Source organism: Physcomitrium patens, chromosome 20 (genome assembly GCF_059467195.1).
Source record: "Physcomitrium patens ecotype Gransden chromosome 20, ASM5946719v1, whole genome shotgun sequence".
NCBI lineage: Eukaryota > Viridiplantae > Streptophyta > Bryopsida > Funariales > Funariaceae > Physcomitrium > Physcomitrium patens.
The window spans coordinates 12,705,492-12,721,294 of record NC_143429.1 but is presented as its reverse complement, the minus strand read 5'-3'; the positions used below and the strand labels follow the sequence as shown (position 1 = coordinate 12,721,294).

General features: G+C 43.9%; 3 protein-coding genes across 4 annotated transcripts; 2 read left to right on the top strand and 1 right to left on the bottom strand.

Moving 5' to 3' along the window:
- The first annotated feature begins 359 nt into the window (after positions 1-359).
- Positions 360-1,464, top strand: LOC141044641 (uncharacterized). The gene is made up of 2 exons (XM_073529584.2): positions 360-710; positions 909-1,464. The coding sequence occupies exons 1-2, from the start codon at positions 427-429 to the stop codon at positions 1,054-1,056; spliced, it is 432 nt and encodes a 143-aa protein (XP_073385685.1). The 5' UTR covers positions 360-426; the 3' UTR covers positions 1,057-1,464.
- Positions 1,015-4,202, top strand: LOC112273609 (F-box only protein 13). Its single transcript, XM_024502549.3, has 2 exons — positions 1,015-2,417; positions 3,036-4,202. Exons 1-2 carry the CDS (start codon positions 1,922-1,924, stop codon positions 3,926-3,928), a joined length of 1,389 nt encoding a protein of 462 aa, XP_024358317.1. The 5' UTR covers positions 1,015-1,921; the 3' UTR covers positions 3,929-4,202.
- Positions 4,203-8,021: 3,819 nt separating this feature from the next.
- LOC112273503 (receptor-like protein kinase THESEUS 1) lies at positions 8,022-14,453 on the bottom strand. Of its 2 annotated transcripts, none has more exons than XM_024502396.3 (3): positions 12,673-14,453; positions 11,822-11,899; positions 8,022-11,533 (listed from the first exon to the last, which is right to left on the bottom strand). In XM_024502396.3, the coding sequence occupies exon 3, from the start codon at positions 11,348-11,350 to the stop codon at positions 8,729-8,731; it is 2,622 nt and encodes an 873-aa protein (XP_024358164.1). In that variant the 5' UTR covers positions 11,351-11,533; positions 11,822-11,899; positions 12,673-14,453; the 3' UTR covers positions 8,022-8,728. The 2 variants fall into 2 exon arrangements, with proteins under 2 accessions (XP_024358164.1, XP_090101072.1); XM_090244946.1 differs by lacking the exon at positions 12,673-14,453 and adding an exon at positions 12,002-12,611.
- Between the last annotated feature and the right edge of the window lie 1,350 nt (positions 14,454-15,803).

Here is a 15,803-nt window from a genome sequence, read left to right as displayed (position 1 = left end):
CGAATTGGAAAATAATGGACAATCAATTCTCAATCAAATAAAAATAAGCCAAAAGTCATATTTATCACATTTCAATGACTTTTACATTGACATTTTGCCCCAAGTTAATGTGGAGTTGTCCAAGATTCGCTCGACCAAACAGCCATAGTGTGAAGTGGCCCCTTAGTGGATGAAGAAAAAGGAGGGATCAAGCCGCTCATTCATCGGAATCGCCACGCGGGCGCACTCGTCAAAACGTTCTAGATGGAACGGGCTTCCGAAAGGGAGGCTGGACTTGTGGAGCGACACCCTTGACCGGCGGAGACGTACCCCCCGGGTCAAGGCCAATCCCAGCCCGGCCCGGCCCGTGATTGCTACCCCTGACCCTTCCTCGCGATTCGGGCTCTTTTGACGTTTTCACACTGCATCTGGAGCTTTCTCCGTCACATGGTCAACCCGTTCGCTAGATACAAGACCAAAGGAACGGAAGGCTGGAATCAACCAAAAGGTAGGCAGTTTGCAAGCAGGCAGGTTTCGAGCAGTTCGACTTTTCCGGGACGAAATTGTCTTCCATCTTCGTCAACCACACGGTACTCGCCGTGGTCACCAAAAGAATCGGCCAGCCTCATGACTTGCATGTGCCGCAATGCAGCATCGTCCAGATTCCGACGAATTACTGTCACTACTGTTAGCAAACTATGTTGCATGAGAGTGGAGGCGACTCTGAAGAGGTAGTTTGTAATAGAGTTTGGTTGTCAGACTGTTTTCTAATTTGGGTTTGATTTTTGTTTTCTTCCCAGGAGAGGAGTAGTTGCAGTTTTGCCCTCAATCGGAGTTGGCTGTCGTGGTAAAAATATTTCTTGACTTTTGCTTGGGTTGAGGTGGTTAGTTGTTCGGCTGTCATGAATTGTTTACGTATTGTTATGTAGTTGCGACGCAAGCGGTATTGTGGGAGCCAACCAGCGGAGGGGCTGGATGCGCAGTCAGCTTTTGGTGGAGCTATTCAGTCAATTTTTTGTCGTTACAGTACATTTCGCGTTTCCGGTGTGTGAGAGAGAAAAAGTGAGTAGTAGCTAACCGGAGATGCGAAAGCGAAGAGGTTGCATGGCTGGGAAGCTGCCGCTGCATCAGTCGGGTTGTTCTGTGAAAGCTTCCTGCTGAGGTCGCAGTGCCAAGCGAAGAAAACATGCGATGACGAAGAAACTGAATTGAGTGTAGGTGCTGTACGTATGATTAGGTCGAGTTTAAGGGTAGGGAGGGGGATAAAGCTTGGGTGTGAAGTATCGTGCAAACGGGCGAATGTCGTGGGAGTTGGACTGATCAAGTCGCACTGCTATTCTACTTTCACATAAACTCTTCTTTCGCTGTTTCAAAGAGCTTTGTCTCATTTCTGACGGGGGTTTTCTTCTTCCATCTTCTCTCTTGTAAGGCGCTATTATTCGGTGAAAATTTTCTTCCCGTGAAAGGGGCTAGCCGGTTAAATAACGTTGATGGTGCACCGGTTTTCTTCTTTCGTTTTGAGCGACGCATAAGAGGTATCGACTGCTAGGGAGGGTTGCAAGCAAGCTCCAATTTTAAATGCAAAGCGCCCCTACTTAGATTTTATGGTGGACTGCGCTTTTGGCGTTGCAGCAATTGTGGGCTATGGTGAGGGGCAGAAAGAACATGTTTGATATTGCGGTGAATCAAGGTCTTGGATGAAGCTCTTGGTTCAAACCATTTTATAACCGGCTGTGTGCCCATCTAGAGCGTGAAACTTTGTCGGAGTTGGTTCGAGTCTTGTTTTCAGTTTTATTTTTGGAGAAATTCTTCGACATGAGGGACGAAGCTTTTCGATAAGTGTTTCCTCCGTGTGCCATCGTAGCACGAGTAGAGTGGAGTATGCAGGAAAGGTGCGCGAGGCATAGAATTATTTAGTTGGTGGTGTTCCAAATCCACCGTGATGAGTTATCAAGTGAGGCACTATCAACCAAGTTGCAGCAGATTTCGTAGTGGAAGGTTCAATTCTTTGGCTCCGCCGCCTACTCCTGGATGTCATCACTCCAACTCGATGTCATCTTCTCACAAGTCCGTGCACCCGGAGCCCAAGAAGCGGAAATCGTGTCCTTTGGCCGCTGCGTTTCTAGATCCAGGACTTTGGAAGTTTCTCCCTGACGATTTGTTGGAGAAGGTAGTGGCATTCATGTCGTTTCCTGGTCTGTTTAGGTGCCGCGCCGTGAACAAACGGCTCAAGGATTTTGTGTTCTCTGAGAAATTTCAAGAAGCTCGATCGTGTGTTAAGTCTTGGGATGTCCTTTCTCCGAAAACTCAGTACCTTCTTATTTTTGCTACAATCAAGGGAGAGAACTTGTGCTGTGCTTATGACGCGGCTTGGAATCGGTGGCTGTGCATGCCTCCAATGCGGGGACTTGACCCTCGAGCCAAAGATTGCATAGCAGGTAAGGGATTGTTCTTCTATCTTGAGATTCCAGTGGCGTGGTTCCTAGTTCTTTAGCAGACTTGCAACGATCTTCATAGGATCGATAGAGATTGTTTGATAGTACGTTGGTCATACCCTGTCAACGGAAGCTTAATCAAGCACGGTTATCTATTCTGTTCTGTCTGTCTGTTTGTTAACTTCTGTAATTTTTTCGCGGTTGTCTGTAAATCACGTACAGTATCTGTCAACCTACTCACTCCATCTCTCTCGAGCAGGTTCATTTTGTCTAGTCCTGAAAACAATAAATGTATAAAGAGTATATTGCACTGAGGTTTCCCTGCCTCGTTGACAGTGCCTCAATTGAGTTTACTTGAAATGTTCTTTTAGGATGGTAGTAGACCAAGGAAGCATGGCAGCATGACCTAATCATAGTAATTGTCGGAGCTAGGAATATTTGTATTTTCTTCGTGGGCGGCAGAGTATTGGATGCGTAATGGATGTAACAAATAACTTCGAGCTGATGCCACTTTAGGGTAAATCAATCATGCAATACGGAGTTATGAGGCAGAGTTTATCGAACTGGTTATCCAGTTTTAACGCATATCCGCTGATCAGGTGGTCACTTTACTGATTGCAGGTGACGGTGGACTTTTGTGTTTTAGAGACGTGAATGAGGAAGGAATTGCAAGTTTGTTTGTGTACAGCCCTATCACAGCGCGCTGTATAGAGCTACCGGCGATGCACGTTGGTAACTCCATGATGCAGCATAACTGGCTGTTGACGCACATGATCTTCAATAGATTCACAAGCTCCTACAAGTTGTTGGTCCTCACTAAAAGAACCTCCTGTCAAGGCTTAGCGCATATGGAGATATACGAATCCCTCACACGAACGTGGTCCATCGACAACAACTTGTCTGTTATTGAAAGGAAGTACAAGCTGAGCTTTCCAGCACAAGTGGGAGCATGTTGTGACAATTTTTTCTACTTCGTGGCCAAGGAGGGGATTCTTAGGAGTAGCAACGTCATGGGACTGGTCGTGTACGACATTTATGAGGGCATTTTCCGAGAGAAGCTTCTGTATAGATGTGAGCCGAGATGTCCAGGAAGCAAGATCGAAGTGCAGGTTGTGGAATGCAAGGGCTCAGTATACATGGTGGTTCGCGAGGATGACTGTAAGGGTACGAAGGGAGTTTCCTTTTGCATGCTGAATCCTTCCAAAGAGCAGAAGATCGAGGACGCTGTGTTGTTCGAGAGTTTTTTTGCGAAGTGGGGCTCCAAGTTCCCCTCCTATCGGTGTGTTTCTGTCCGTGATGAGCTGGGTTTACTCCTTTATGATAAGTCATTTCAGGTCCTAGCAGACGACTTGTCCGAAGAGCTCAAGCTACCACCCTGTCCTTTTCAAGGACTGGCTAATTTTGTTCCCTCCACATCCGTGCTTTATCGCAACAAACCGTTGCACTTGTATTATGCTACACATAATGTGGTTTCGGAGGCTCACTTTCAGCCCAACGCGATAGCCACAGTGTAGGTGCAGAGTAGCAAACAAGGTTAGTCTTAAACTACAGGAGATTTTTTTGGTGATCATTAGGTGTACCACAGTGATCGATTCTGCAGGATCTACCAACTCCTACATGAAACGATCTACCAGCTTACCTTACATTTGGTATGACTCTAGACACAAATCATATAGCACACGAGGAATGCCTTTCACCTATGTAAATACTGTTCCAGTTTGAGACATGTTTAGTGAGACATGTACTATCCAATCGTTTTCAAGACGTGTCGAGGAACATTTCTTTTTAGTTGGTTCCCGTCTCCGCAGGGGTACTTCCCTGTTATTTTTTATTGCTTGTGTGCATTGCCACCTTCCGTGTTATGCTCCACGGAAGTGACACATGCAGAGCTCCTCGGAAACCCACTTCATTCAGGCGCTGTTCACGTGTCCTATCCCAATAAATATAAACATGTGATCGGTGAACAACAGATGAAATGGCACGTGTACCGATTTGCGAATCTCAACTACATTTGTGGGTACAGTACATGGAGACAATAAGTTCCATCTCCAGACATATCCTATGTCTTCTGGTTAGATATGCTGAAAGTAGGTACGTTGGCGTGCAACAACAAACTCGGCAGCTTCTTTTTTGAAAAAAATTGCGTTACATTACGTCGTTTAGAGGCTGGATTTTAGGGATCAAAGCATGACCAGGGCAGCGGAAAGCATGGAAGGATCCTTATCGTGACAGCCCCGCAATAATCAAAGCTCTTCACCATGAGCTCATTGCACTGCAAAGTGTCGACTCTTAGATGAGTGAGTACACTTCGGAACAGTGTCACTCATTTTTTTACGTTAGAATGCAGAGTTTCTCCAGTTGACTAAATCACACGCTTGTAAGCCGATTGGCTAAGTGCTATTCATGTACACGTGGCATTTTGAGGGTTGGGATAATTTGAATGATGGAAATTCGTTGCTCAATATTTATCATAAGCAATACAAATGTGTGGTTTAATCAAACAAGTTGTAGATATATATATATATATATATATATTTATATTTATCTATATGTAAATACACACAGATAACTTAAGTGTAAAATTCTAGATTTGGTTTTAATATTTTTGAAAAAAAATTAATGTGTTACATGATGACCTCATAGATTGCTCATATTAAGTGTTTGTTTCAATCAATATATCAATGTGGATTAATAGTTTGTAGTAAAAATATTAAATAATAAGAATAAACATTATTAACATAAATTTGAAGAATAAGATTTAAAATTACACTTATTAGTAGAAATGTAGTTGTATCATAAACATATTAAATACTATACAATTAAAATTATCTTGTTAGAAATGTAAAGAAAATCCATAAAATCTACAAAAAAACCAATATTAAACTAAATATATATATATATATATATATTATATGTTGTTAAAAGATTGGTGCCATTATTATTAAAATCTACTACTAAATCTATTTTTTTAATAAATTCTTTAAAATATTTAATATTGTTAAAAATACAAGATTTCAACATAAACATGTTTTTTTTAATATAATGAGTAGAATGTTTTTTTAAAAAAATTGAATAGTATAATGTAAAATATTCTTATAATAATATATTGCGGTGCATGCAAATGTATAGGTAGTAATTTCACTTATATTTTCTTCTTTCTTAAAATTAAGATATACTTCTTGTAATATTATTTATATTCTACTTGATTTTTATCAATTTCTAACCAAAATATCTTAAATATCTAAATCTTGTTATTTATATCTTCTAATAACTTCTAATATAATTATAGTTACATCATGCATTAAATTGACTAAGAAAATATTAGTAGTATTATAAATAGACACCTTATTATAAATATATTTAGAATATTTTAAATAAGGTTCAAATACCACACATCCCAAATTGATATATGAACATCAAAGGTCTCTAATTGGTTGCTTTGCTTATCTACAACAAACGGATTTGGAGATGACTTCTTTCACCTTTCTAGTATCAACATGAGTCTTGAACTTCCTTCCCCTTTTTCTTGTTCCACCATGAGTCTTGAACTTTGTTCTCCTCTTCCTTGTCCTAATCCTAATGCAAGTCCTAGTCCCAACACAAGTCGGAGTTCTTTCCCTCTTTCTTGTCCCAACACAAGTTTCAATCTCGAGGCAAGTCTTGGAACTCCTCCCTTTCTTTCTTATCAATTGTTAGTCAAATTAACAAACCAACAAATGAAAGACCTCTATTATATTGGATGTGCAAATAACAATTTGGGGTGTGCATGTAGCAATTTGGGATGTGTGTGTAGCATGAGCCTGAAAAATAATTGCTTACCAGCAAACAAATTATTACATAAGAATTCCAACTAAAAAAAATACTTTGAATTATTTCGTGAATTTTAGCACAAAGTTCTCTGATGTTTCAATATATATAAATATATATCACAGCAATGTTCCCCAGCAGTTTGCCCATGCATTGAAATCGTTCACCAGAAGCTCCATCACCATGAGCTTTTTACCACTTAACACAACACAAATGCTTCACACAGTTTGTGCTGGAGGCCACAACCAGTTGGTGCACTTCAGACAAGCCAACCATCAGTGCCGAGCATCGCTAATTACCTCAATCAATGCATGAAACTGTGGACACCGAATACCAAGAGTACCTAACTGTCTGCACTCCAAGGAACCTCTCATCCTGTTGCCGAATCAAGCACTTTGCCTGGAACATGTTCCATTATGTTCTTGTCCGCTTTTGATTCCTTCACTCGCAAGTCATGATTCGGACTGGATGATTCGTAATGTTGTTTGCGTAACTTGTTTAGCAATCTCGTCTTGCATCCAAAGTTTTGATTTTTGAGCTGAAATATTAGACCAGTCACATCGGCCCTCGGAAGATTGTCAAGTTTTTGAGCATTCGATGATGTGTGGGTCAGCGTCGGTTTCCTGAATTTAGACAATCGTTTTGCTTCAGAGAGTTGGTCTTGCAGTGAGAGGAGTATTGTGTCAGGTACACAGGGGAGCAAGTAAAGATAAGCAGTATTTACCTGGTTGTCGAGAAATCCAAGTTGCAAAGTTTTTGCTGCCTTGCTCCTCGTTGGTAGTAAGTCCAGGTTCTTCGAAGCGTTGCTTAGGGTTTTTGGTTGTGGGCGTGGTACACTTGGTATTGCTTCGATAATGTGCCATTGCCTTGTATTTCTTAACTTGTGGTTGTTGGACGAAGGGAGAGTTACAGCGCTGTGTCTGGTTTGCTTATAGGTGACTTGTCCCATAAGGTTGCGGAACGTTGTTCGTTGATACTGCTGCATCGCCTCTAAATTGTTATACAAACTGTGGATCCATGAAGCTTAACCCAGCTACGTGTCTCATTGCAGGTGCTTCTTGCAAAGACATAAAAAAAGGAAACAGATATTTTTGAAGAATCCCTGGGTTATAATGGGTTCAATCAAAAGTTTTATCTTCGTACGTCCTCCTCCGACATCAGTCGAGTCATTGATTCCATCTCCACAAGCCACGTTATGAAGATTTGTAATACTTGACCTGCACCTCAGGTTCTCACACATTCGTTCAAGAGCCACCAGAATCGCACGTCTGCAGTGGAGGCCGCCCCGTTTTGAATGCAATAGGTGGGGTTCTCGTAGTGGTGCCAGCCCCAGTCCAGTCTCAGGTTTCCAACGAGTCCAACATGAATCTCAGGAACTGAATTTTAACGACCTTTCCTGTACCCTCCCGACCTTTTCGCAGTAGTCGACTCTGCAGATCTAGCTTCGAAATTCGTGATTTTGTAAACTAGCGACAGGTCTCCCTAATTCAGAGATTAGTTGTAGCTCGTCCTAGATTGTCAACTATAAAAATGAGCAATAAAAGATGAGGGCGTGGAGCAACTTGCGAATAGAATTTGTTCCGAGTGGTACTGCAAAGAGGTTCATAAGATGGAGACCATGGATGCAGAGAAAATCTCAGGATGTATCGATAATGTGCGTTACTATCCTATGAAAGACAACTACAACTTCAATTGCGATATTGACAGACGAACAGCAGATAGCGCTGGACATATGCCCTGCACATTGTTTGATCTACAATACAAAAAAGACTTGAATACACTCAGCGCTTTCATGTGCTGTTTGTGAGTTGAAAAAATTCGTGAATTGAGAATTGCTGAAAAACAAGGAACAAAAATAGGAACTATTTGCCAGCCTTGGGAGTGCAAGCGCTCAAGCTTACAAAAGGTAGACGTACCTAAACTGACTGGAACTCCCCTAGAAAAACGTATAATCCAATACACCTGAAATGAACACTACTTCCAGATTGTGCCCATTTCAGAAGACCAATTTAGGTACCTCTCTACCTAATCAATGTCTCTATAATGGAGGAAAGGAGATGCAGTTCATGATGTAGTCTAAACGTTCACGCAGACATCATATGTATTGAGCTATGTAACGAAGATTCAACCTGTGAGTCACCCAAGTAGAACATAGCCGACTCCCACTGTTCCCCCATCCGCTACGACCTGGCTGATTAAATTATCGATCGTCTTCATTCGTCCTTGGGCAAGCGCCAGAGCAGCTACAACTTGTCTGCAGCAGCTGGATCTGACATCATGCAGGTGGGCTCAAACCTAAAAGCGGGACCTGATCAAACCCTGTATGTTGCCATGTATGGGCAAGGGCACATTCCTTTGCAATAGCACTTGACAGCAATAGCTTTCCTGGAACTAATAAACAGACAACCAGCTCAATTATAAGCGGCGGAGTGTCCAAGGACGCTATGTCTACCCAGATCATCATACATGGGGTGCATTCATGAATTTGATTTACACGTAGAACCGAGTCACCTTCCTTGTGGATTAACTAACTGAGAGAAGACTGCGCTTGCCGAGGCATCCTCCAGTAAGTCATCATCATCACTGCCCAGAATATGTTTCTCGCTCGATACTGAAGAATCATCGTCATCAAGAGGATGTGTAGGCATGGCCGGAGGCATTAGAGAGACCATCGGGGCGCTAGCATCCATTAAATTCGGTTGTGTGGACCCAGCTGATCCTGATGCTGCAACTTCGTGTAGCTGCAAAGCGTGCTCTAGATTCCAGAGCACGTCACCCATGGCTGGCCGATCCACGCCGCATTCTTGAAGACATTTCTCTGCTGTTTCACCGAACTTACGCACTGAGTCGCGGCTGCACTGGCCAACAAGTTTGGGATCCATGATTGACTCCAGCAGCCCAGACTTTTGCTTTTGCAGTGCCCACTCCGCGAGGTTAACTTGGTCGCGAGAAAGAGCCGGATTAATCGCAGGCCGTGCACACAGAACTTCCATGAGCACCACACCAAAAGAGTAGACATCGGACTTCTCGGTCAGTTGTTGCCTCCTGAAGTACTCAGGATCCAGATATCCGAAACTTCCTTTCACTGCTGTGCTAATGTGAGTCTGCTCGAGACTTGGACCTGTCTTCGATAAACCAAAGTCCGCAACTTTGGCAACCAGGTTCTCATCCAGCAAAATGTTCGTGGTCTTCACATCACGATGAATGATTCCTTGCGCTGCCCCTGTGTGCAGATAATGTAGGCCTCGAGCGGCACCGATGCAAATTTCCAGACGCTGCTTCCATGACAAAGTTGGGAGTTCGGTCCCGTATAAGTGGCCCCGGAGGGGACCGTTAGCCATGTAGTCATAAACGAGGATCATCTCACAATGCTCTTCACAGTACCCAATCAATGACACCAAATGCCGATGTCGCAGCTTAGAAAGCAGCTCAATTTCGGTCTGAAACTCCGTCAATCCTTGCTCAGAGCATGGATTCCCTCGCTTCACTGCAACCTTAGTGCCATCGTCTATCTCGCCCTTAAAAACCTTTCCGAAACCACCCACTCCCAATATCAAAGATTCATCAAAATTATTGGTGGCTTCCTGAAGCTCCGCGAAGGTGAAGTACCGTCCCAGATTGGAACCCTGCACAGTTGACACATAACTTCCAGTACCGCTCTTCTGAGAGACGGTGGACATCTTACTCGCCATGGTGTCTGAGATACCATGATGCGGAAGAGGAAGCCATGACGGTGGTGCATTCTTCCTGCTCTTGGTGGGAGACAATTTGGAGGTCTTCCGGCAACAACAAAAGAAAATCAACGCTGCGGCCAAGGCGATAGCAGCAACCCCTCCCACAGCGGCTCCGGCAATAGCTCCAGTTTGAATACCACTACCACCATCCTCTCCGGCATTGACACCCGAACCACCCCCCAAACTCCCTGTGGTGGAATTGAGCTTCCAGATCTCTAATCCATTGAGGATCGCATCTTTGTAACTTGATGAGGAAGATGGCGCCGGCCCTATTTGCACCCATAATTTGGCTACACCCGTGTCCATTCTGACGAGATAATCACGGAACGCTGCATAGTTCAAATTTCCTGTCAGCGCAATTATGTCCACGCCGTTTTCTGCAGTCCGGTTGTTGAGGTAAATATTGAACACGCGAAACCCAATCGAGGTCACCCATAGCTCACAGAAGTGAAGGCGCACAAGATAAGTGTAACCCAAGTCAACGGGCAAGGTCCATGTGAGATTGAAGGCAGCATTGACAGTCTCGCTGACACCCATAGTTCGCGCAGATTGGTACACAACTGGCGGCGCAGTGTACTCGGGCACTTGTGATGGGTACTGAATCGTTGCAGCAATCACGGAATCGGCTTTTCCCCGCGCAGCACCAAACAAGTATGGATCATCGACTTGCCAAGTGCGCCAAATCCCTGAAGAATCATTCTGTGGGGTCACTGCTTCTCCACCTACATTCAGATGATACATCATCTCCACGGCGGTGTTGGCAGAACCCCAAGCGATCGGTGTCCCAGGCTGCGCCAACGACAAAGCAAGCCTTGGGACCAGATTGTCTGGCATGGACACAACCTCGATCGCATTGATGAATGCGTAAGAAGAAGAGGCCGGGGAGAAGTTCAGCACCAAACTGCTCGCGGTCACATTCAAGGAGTATTCCTTGAAAACCAAGGGTTTGGAATCGCTCGAGTATAGCACAGGTCGAAAGTCGTTAAGCAGCCTATATTGGTTAGCAGTCACGGAAAAAGTTGAGGCATTGGGGGTGTAGCTGCTAAAGGTAAAGGGGTAGAAATAGAGCCGGACAAAATGTCGACCAGGAGTAACTTGAAATGTGTACGATGAATTGACTGGAAAAATCCGTGCCTGCTGGACTAGTTTAGGATTAAGAAGATTGGTGTTCGGAGCAGAGATGGAAGCCAGCACTCCCTGCGGGGCATCCAGTGTAGGGTTTTTCAAGGTTGCCTGGGCATCTCCCTTAAACTGGCGTACGTCAACTACTACGTCTGATGCAGCACCACAGGCGATGAGGATTTGGTCTGTGGGTACAAACTGAGCATGCACTGTCCACATCGTCGTAGAGAAGAGTAGCCCTAGACATAACGCCCAACCTGACCGGACACCCATCGTTGCCTCACTTTAACTCGAGGTTAATAGCTCACTTGCTTGAAGCAATCAAGGCGCAAAGTGGACCAGAACAAAACTAAGGGAGCAGGGTTTCATGCCATTGCAATTGCCCTTCTTCTAAGATGGGTCATCACTGGTCTATTCCTCGACCTTGGTCTTTCCAACATACGCCAAGTATTGATCCTGTCATACCAGTTCACGAATGGTCATCTTACTACCATATCTCAAGGTCGAAAGTAACATGCATTGTCAAGGACATGATACAACATGGAGCGTCTAGTTTGTTCATGGGATGACTCGTCCACAGCGACTCAAGTGCACTTCTTGTAGAATCCCAAGGACGGCTAAGGATACAATCCCATCAACAGAAGCAAACATCCATCATGCACAAATACTGTCTGCCTTCCATTAGGCGATGAGATAAACATGTGGTTCTACAGTCCTCTGAGAGATAATTAGTAAAGTACTCACAGAAATTTAGGTAGAGGTCTACAAAGACTTCAACAGCTCCATCCACTTGAGTTCATTAAAGGATTCGGCCATCAAACCCTGCATTCAGATCAACAAAGATACCCACATTATTGAGCGCATGTAATGTTGGAAGATATTCTCGTATTCACAGATCAACTGGAGCTGGACCGAGTGACATACAGCCTCAGTCAGGCACTCAGTTTAGCTCGATTTTGCTCCACGATCACGCAGTTCGGCGTTCCGACAACAGCAATCATCTCACTAGAAGTAGGACGTTCAAAGGTTCTAGCATGGTGTCGATGCAAATCGCCACCACTGTGACTAGACTAACACGTTCAAGCACTCACGATACCGCAGCCATTCTCACAGCCCCAAAACGTTCCACGACAACGTAAAGCTCTACCATGTAACTTTCATCCGTTCCTGACACTCCTACCCGACTTATGCAGACATTGGACCACCGCCCCAACTGGAACCCTCAACATTGCATCAGGGGGCACTACCACTCACAAACCAGGCCGCTTCCACCAAACTCACACCCTCAACCCAAACCCTCCACCCGCAACTCCCAAGCCACAGATCATAACCCACACCCCCAAAAACACACTACCCAACACTCTAACATCCTGTGGCAGTCGAAGTCAAAGGCAGCTGGATACAGGAAGGCATGTAGAAGGAACCAAAAAACAAAATAAAATGAAATAAAACGAATAATATACATTAATACAAAAACAAAAACAAAACAAACAAACAAACAAACACCACTCCTACTACTCCGCTGCTACAGAAGGTGGAGTCAAACAAACAAAACCTCGACCACATCAAGCACAACCATTGGTCCCAACACATACCTCACACAGTAAGCAGGCTGGCCCATCAGCTTCACATCTGCCCGCTGCCCCCACACCCCTCAAAAGCTCTGACCTTTCCCTCGTCCACTCCCTGAGAAAGGAATCACAAGCATCGTCAACCCTGTCCCACAGACGACCCTTGCCTCACTCCACCACCACCACCACCATCAAAAAAGACCCCCACATCGTCAAACCTCCCCCACCAATATCTGGAGAGGAAAAGACCAGAAGAGTGAGCGAAACCAGGACAGCGTGAGACACAGAGCGACACAGAGGGAGAGAGAGAGGGAGAGATGGGGTGGAGAGTGAGTGAGGTCGAGGGAGGCAGAGATGGAGGTCGAGGGAGGCAGAGATGGAGGTTGAGGAAAGCAGAGAGAGAGGTCAGACTAGGAATGCGGAGATCTGGCGATAGAGATGGTGCAAGAACATGAGAGAATGACTCCCAGGGCACGCCCCGCCCCGCGCCGAGCCTGAGCGATTTAGTATTCGGTTATCACACCACATTGGTGATGTAATAGTAATAATAACAACTGGGCAAGGGGGAAGAAGAGGGCAAAAAGCAAGGCACTCACCTAGACTACTACTACTATGCTCCACCTAGCTCACCCCCCTACTACAAATACAATGCCAATTTGCAGAGCGAGAGCCGGACGAGGTGCAACGATTGCCGCCCAGTTTGCAGCTCACACCTCCCTCGTCGATTACTTCGTGTCAGAGCTTGTCTTCCTTCCTCTTTCCCCTTCCTTTCCCATTCTGTGTGTGTGTCCTGGCCAAGGCTGTCGCAAGCTGGAATATCTATCTGCCTCATTGGATGAATACCAAGCCCATTGGATGAACACATGCAGATGGACGAATGCATGTCATTTACGAGCGAATGAATGGTGCGTCTCCTGCCAGCTACATGGACGTCCTCGGGCGCCTGCTGAGCTGGAGTTGGTGGGCGGATTTGAACCCCGCTGGATGGATGAAGGGTGGATGTGAGTTGGGATGAGCGGAATGGATGTACATTGGCCGTTTGGGCTTTCGTTCGTTGGTCTGGATGAATGAGATGATGGGGTTGGTTTATGCGTGGAAGGTGTCGTTTTGTTGTGCCCATGTGGGAATCAGAGGTCATGTGCCCCGGGCAGTGCCTCTGTTGTTGATTGAGATTTTTGGGGGTGTTGCCCGGAGCCGGCTGCTGCATCTATTGGCTTGGGAATAAAGATTGCCGCGTATTTCGACGTGGGTGGGAGATTCCTGCGGATGGAAATTAATTTTTATCGGTTGAGTGAAATTCAGTATTTTGGGTGTTGCCCCGTGTAGAGAACTGGTATTTGATTAGTTTCTGATTTTGGTTATGTCAATGGAATGCTAACACGTTGGCATATACCCTTGTTGATTGTAGCTTTTAGTGATCTACAGAATGAAATTTTAACTGGGTGTTTGTAGAACATGTAGATGGAAACGAAATAATGAAAACCCACAAGTATGTTGATTTTTTATCATTATTTATTACCAGTTTTAATCGGTTCAGAGTCCCAAATATTTAGTTTGTTAGAAGTTTATGTGCAATACATTTACTTTTACGTTGCAAACTATTGAGTTAGACGTTGCAGTATGCCTTACAGGATAAAAGCTGGATGAATTGCTTGGATTAAATTATCTCTTGTTTGAGTGTTTTATTCTACAACGTGTGTTTGTTTGTAGTATACGTGCATCTATATCAAATCATCATGTCTTCGACGTTAGGTTTTTTCTTGTTTTCTATTTAACTTCAATAAAAAAGAATATATAAGAATTAATAATAGGTACTCAATGTCAGAGGATGTTAGATTTGTTGAATAGGAGAAAGAATTGAAAAGGCAGTATACACTTGCATACCATTAACATATGTGTTGCGATTACTTAAGAGAGATGCATTTTATTAAGTTTTTGTCTCTTTAAGTACATTTCAGTAATTGAGAGGAGTTACTAATTGTGTCGTTGGCTTATCTCGAAAGGCTAAACGACATTGGTAGTGTTTCCGCATTCTATGGTAGTTTGACGATTATTATTGTAAAATAACTGAGCAACAGGGAGTTCCAGTGTGTATTGATCAGCACTCTCTCGCACTGAAACTCAATGTTGTTTGCAACACTGGATTGTTGGCAACAAGATGTTGCACACAGTAAGCAGACTATTGCTCGTTTCTCCGTTGTTTGCTAGTTTTGTATCGATTGAGTAGTGTTCTAGTAATTATTTTTTGTAGTGGGAATTATTCCTGCTAGGGTTATGGATTATCATGTTGGTGATGCGTCGAATCTTCATGGATTTCTTTTCCTCTATTGCGAGATCGTTGGAGAACTTATACATTCTTTTGGTGAGGTGTAGAGATAGAGGAAATACTCCCTTTGAAACAAATAATCAACATACTAGCATTGTGTCTAATTCTGTATCTCCAGGAGTAAGATTTCGAAAATTTTATGGTGTTAGACCTAGATTCAGACCTGGAATATACGATTATGGGAGGAATGTAAAACCCATGTAATTCGGTTCAAGAGAGCTCATTTTAAGAGTTTGCGAGACATGAGGTCGACTGAGGATTACATGAAAAGATAGCTAGATGGAATCTAGTTTCGGTGATAGACTGATGGATTCATGGAAGCATCTGAATATAAATGTGTCTAGCAGTTTAATCGTTATGTCCGCTTGTTCTTCCGAAGTGGATACATAGTCAACTGTCACATCTCCCGCAAGCCTTCTTTTGCGAATAAATTGGAATTGAATGTCTATATGTTTAGTGTGAGAATGTAACACTAGATTATCAACTAATCTTATGCAGCTTTGATTGTCACTTAATATGAGTGACGGATTTTCTCCGCTAATCTGTAATTCATTGAGCATGCAGCGTAGGTGAATTGCGTCCTTCGCAGCCTTAGAGAGTACCCTGTATTCTGCCTCGGTGGTACTCAGTGCGATAGTAGCTGATCGTTTACTAAACCATTCGATTAGTGCATTTCCCAGTTTGTGAATCAATCTTGATATTGGACTTCTTGCGTCAATATCCCTTCCGTAGTCGGCATCAGTGTAACTTGTAAGGGTGAGTTCATTGTGTTTCGGAAAAAATATTCCTAAGTGAGCTGTTTCCTTGAGATAACATAGAACTCTCTTGG

What these genes read in the sequence shown, in the direction of transcription:
- LOC112273609 (XM_024502549.3), top strand. Translation starts at nt 1,922, where the DNA reads ATGAGTTATCAAGTGAGGCACTATCAACCAAGTTGCAGCAGATTTCGT. An exon ending in AGCCAAAGATTGCATAGCAG is followed by an intron (nt 2,418 to 3,035) that starts GTAAGGGATTGT and finishes TACTGATTGCAG; the next exon opens with GTGACGGTGGACTTTTGTGT.
- LOC112273503 (XM_024502396.3), bottom strand. Translation starts at nt 11,350, where the DNA reads ATGGGTGTCCGGTCAGGTTGGGCGTTATGTCTAGGGCTACTCTTCTCT.
- LOC141044641 (XM_073529584.2), top strand. Translation starts at nt 427, where the DNA reads ATGGTCAACCCGTTCGCTAGATACAAGACCAAAGGAACGGAAGGCTGG. An exon ending in GTGGAGGCGACTCTGAAGAG is followed by an intron (nt 711 to 908) that starts GTAGTTTGTAAT and finishes ATTGTTATGTAG; the next exon opens with TTGCGACGCAAGCGGTATTG.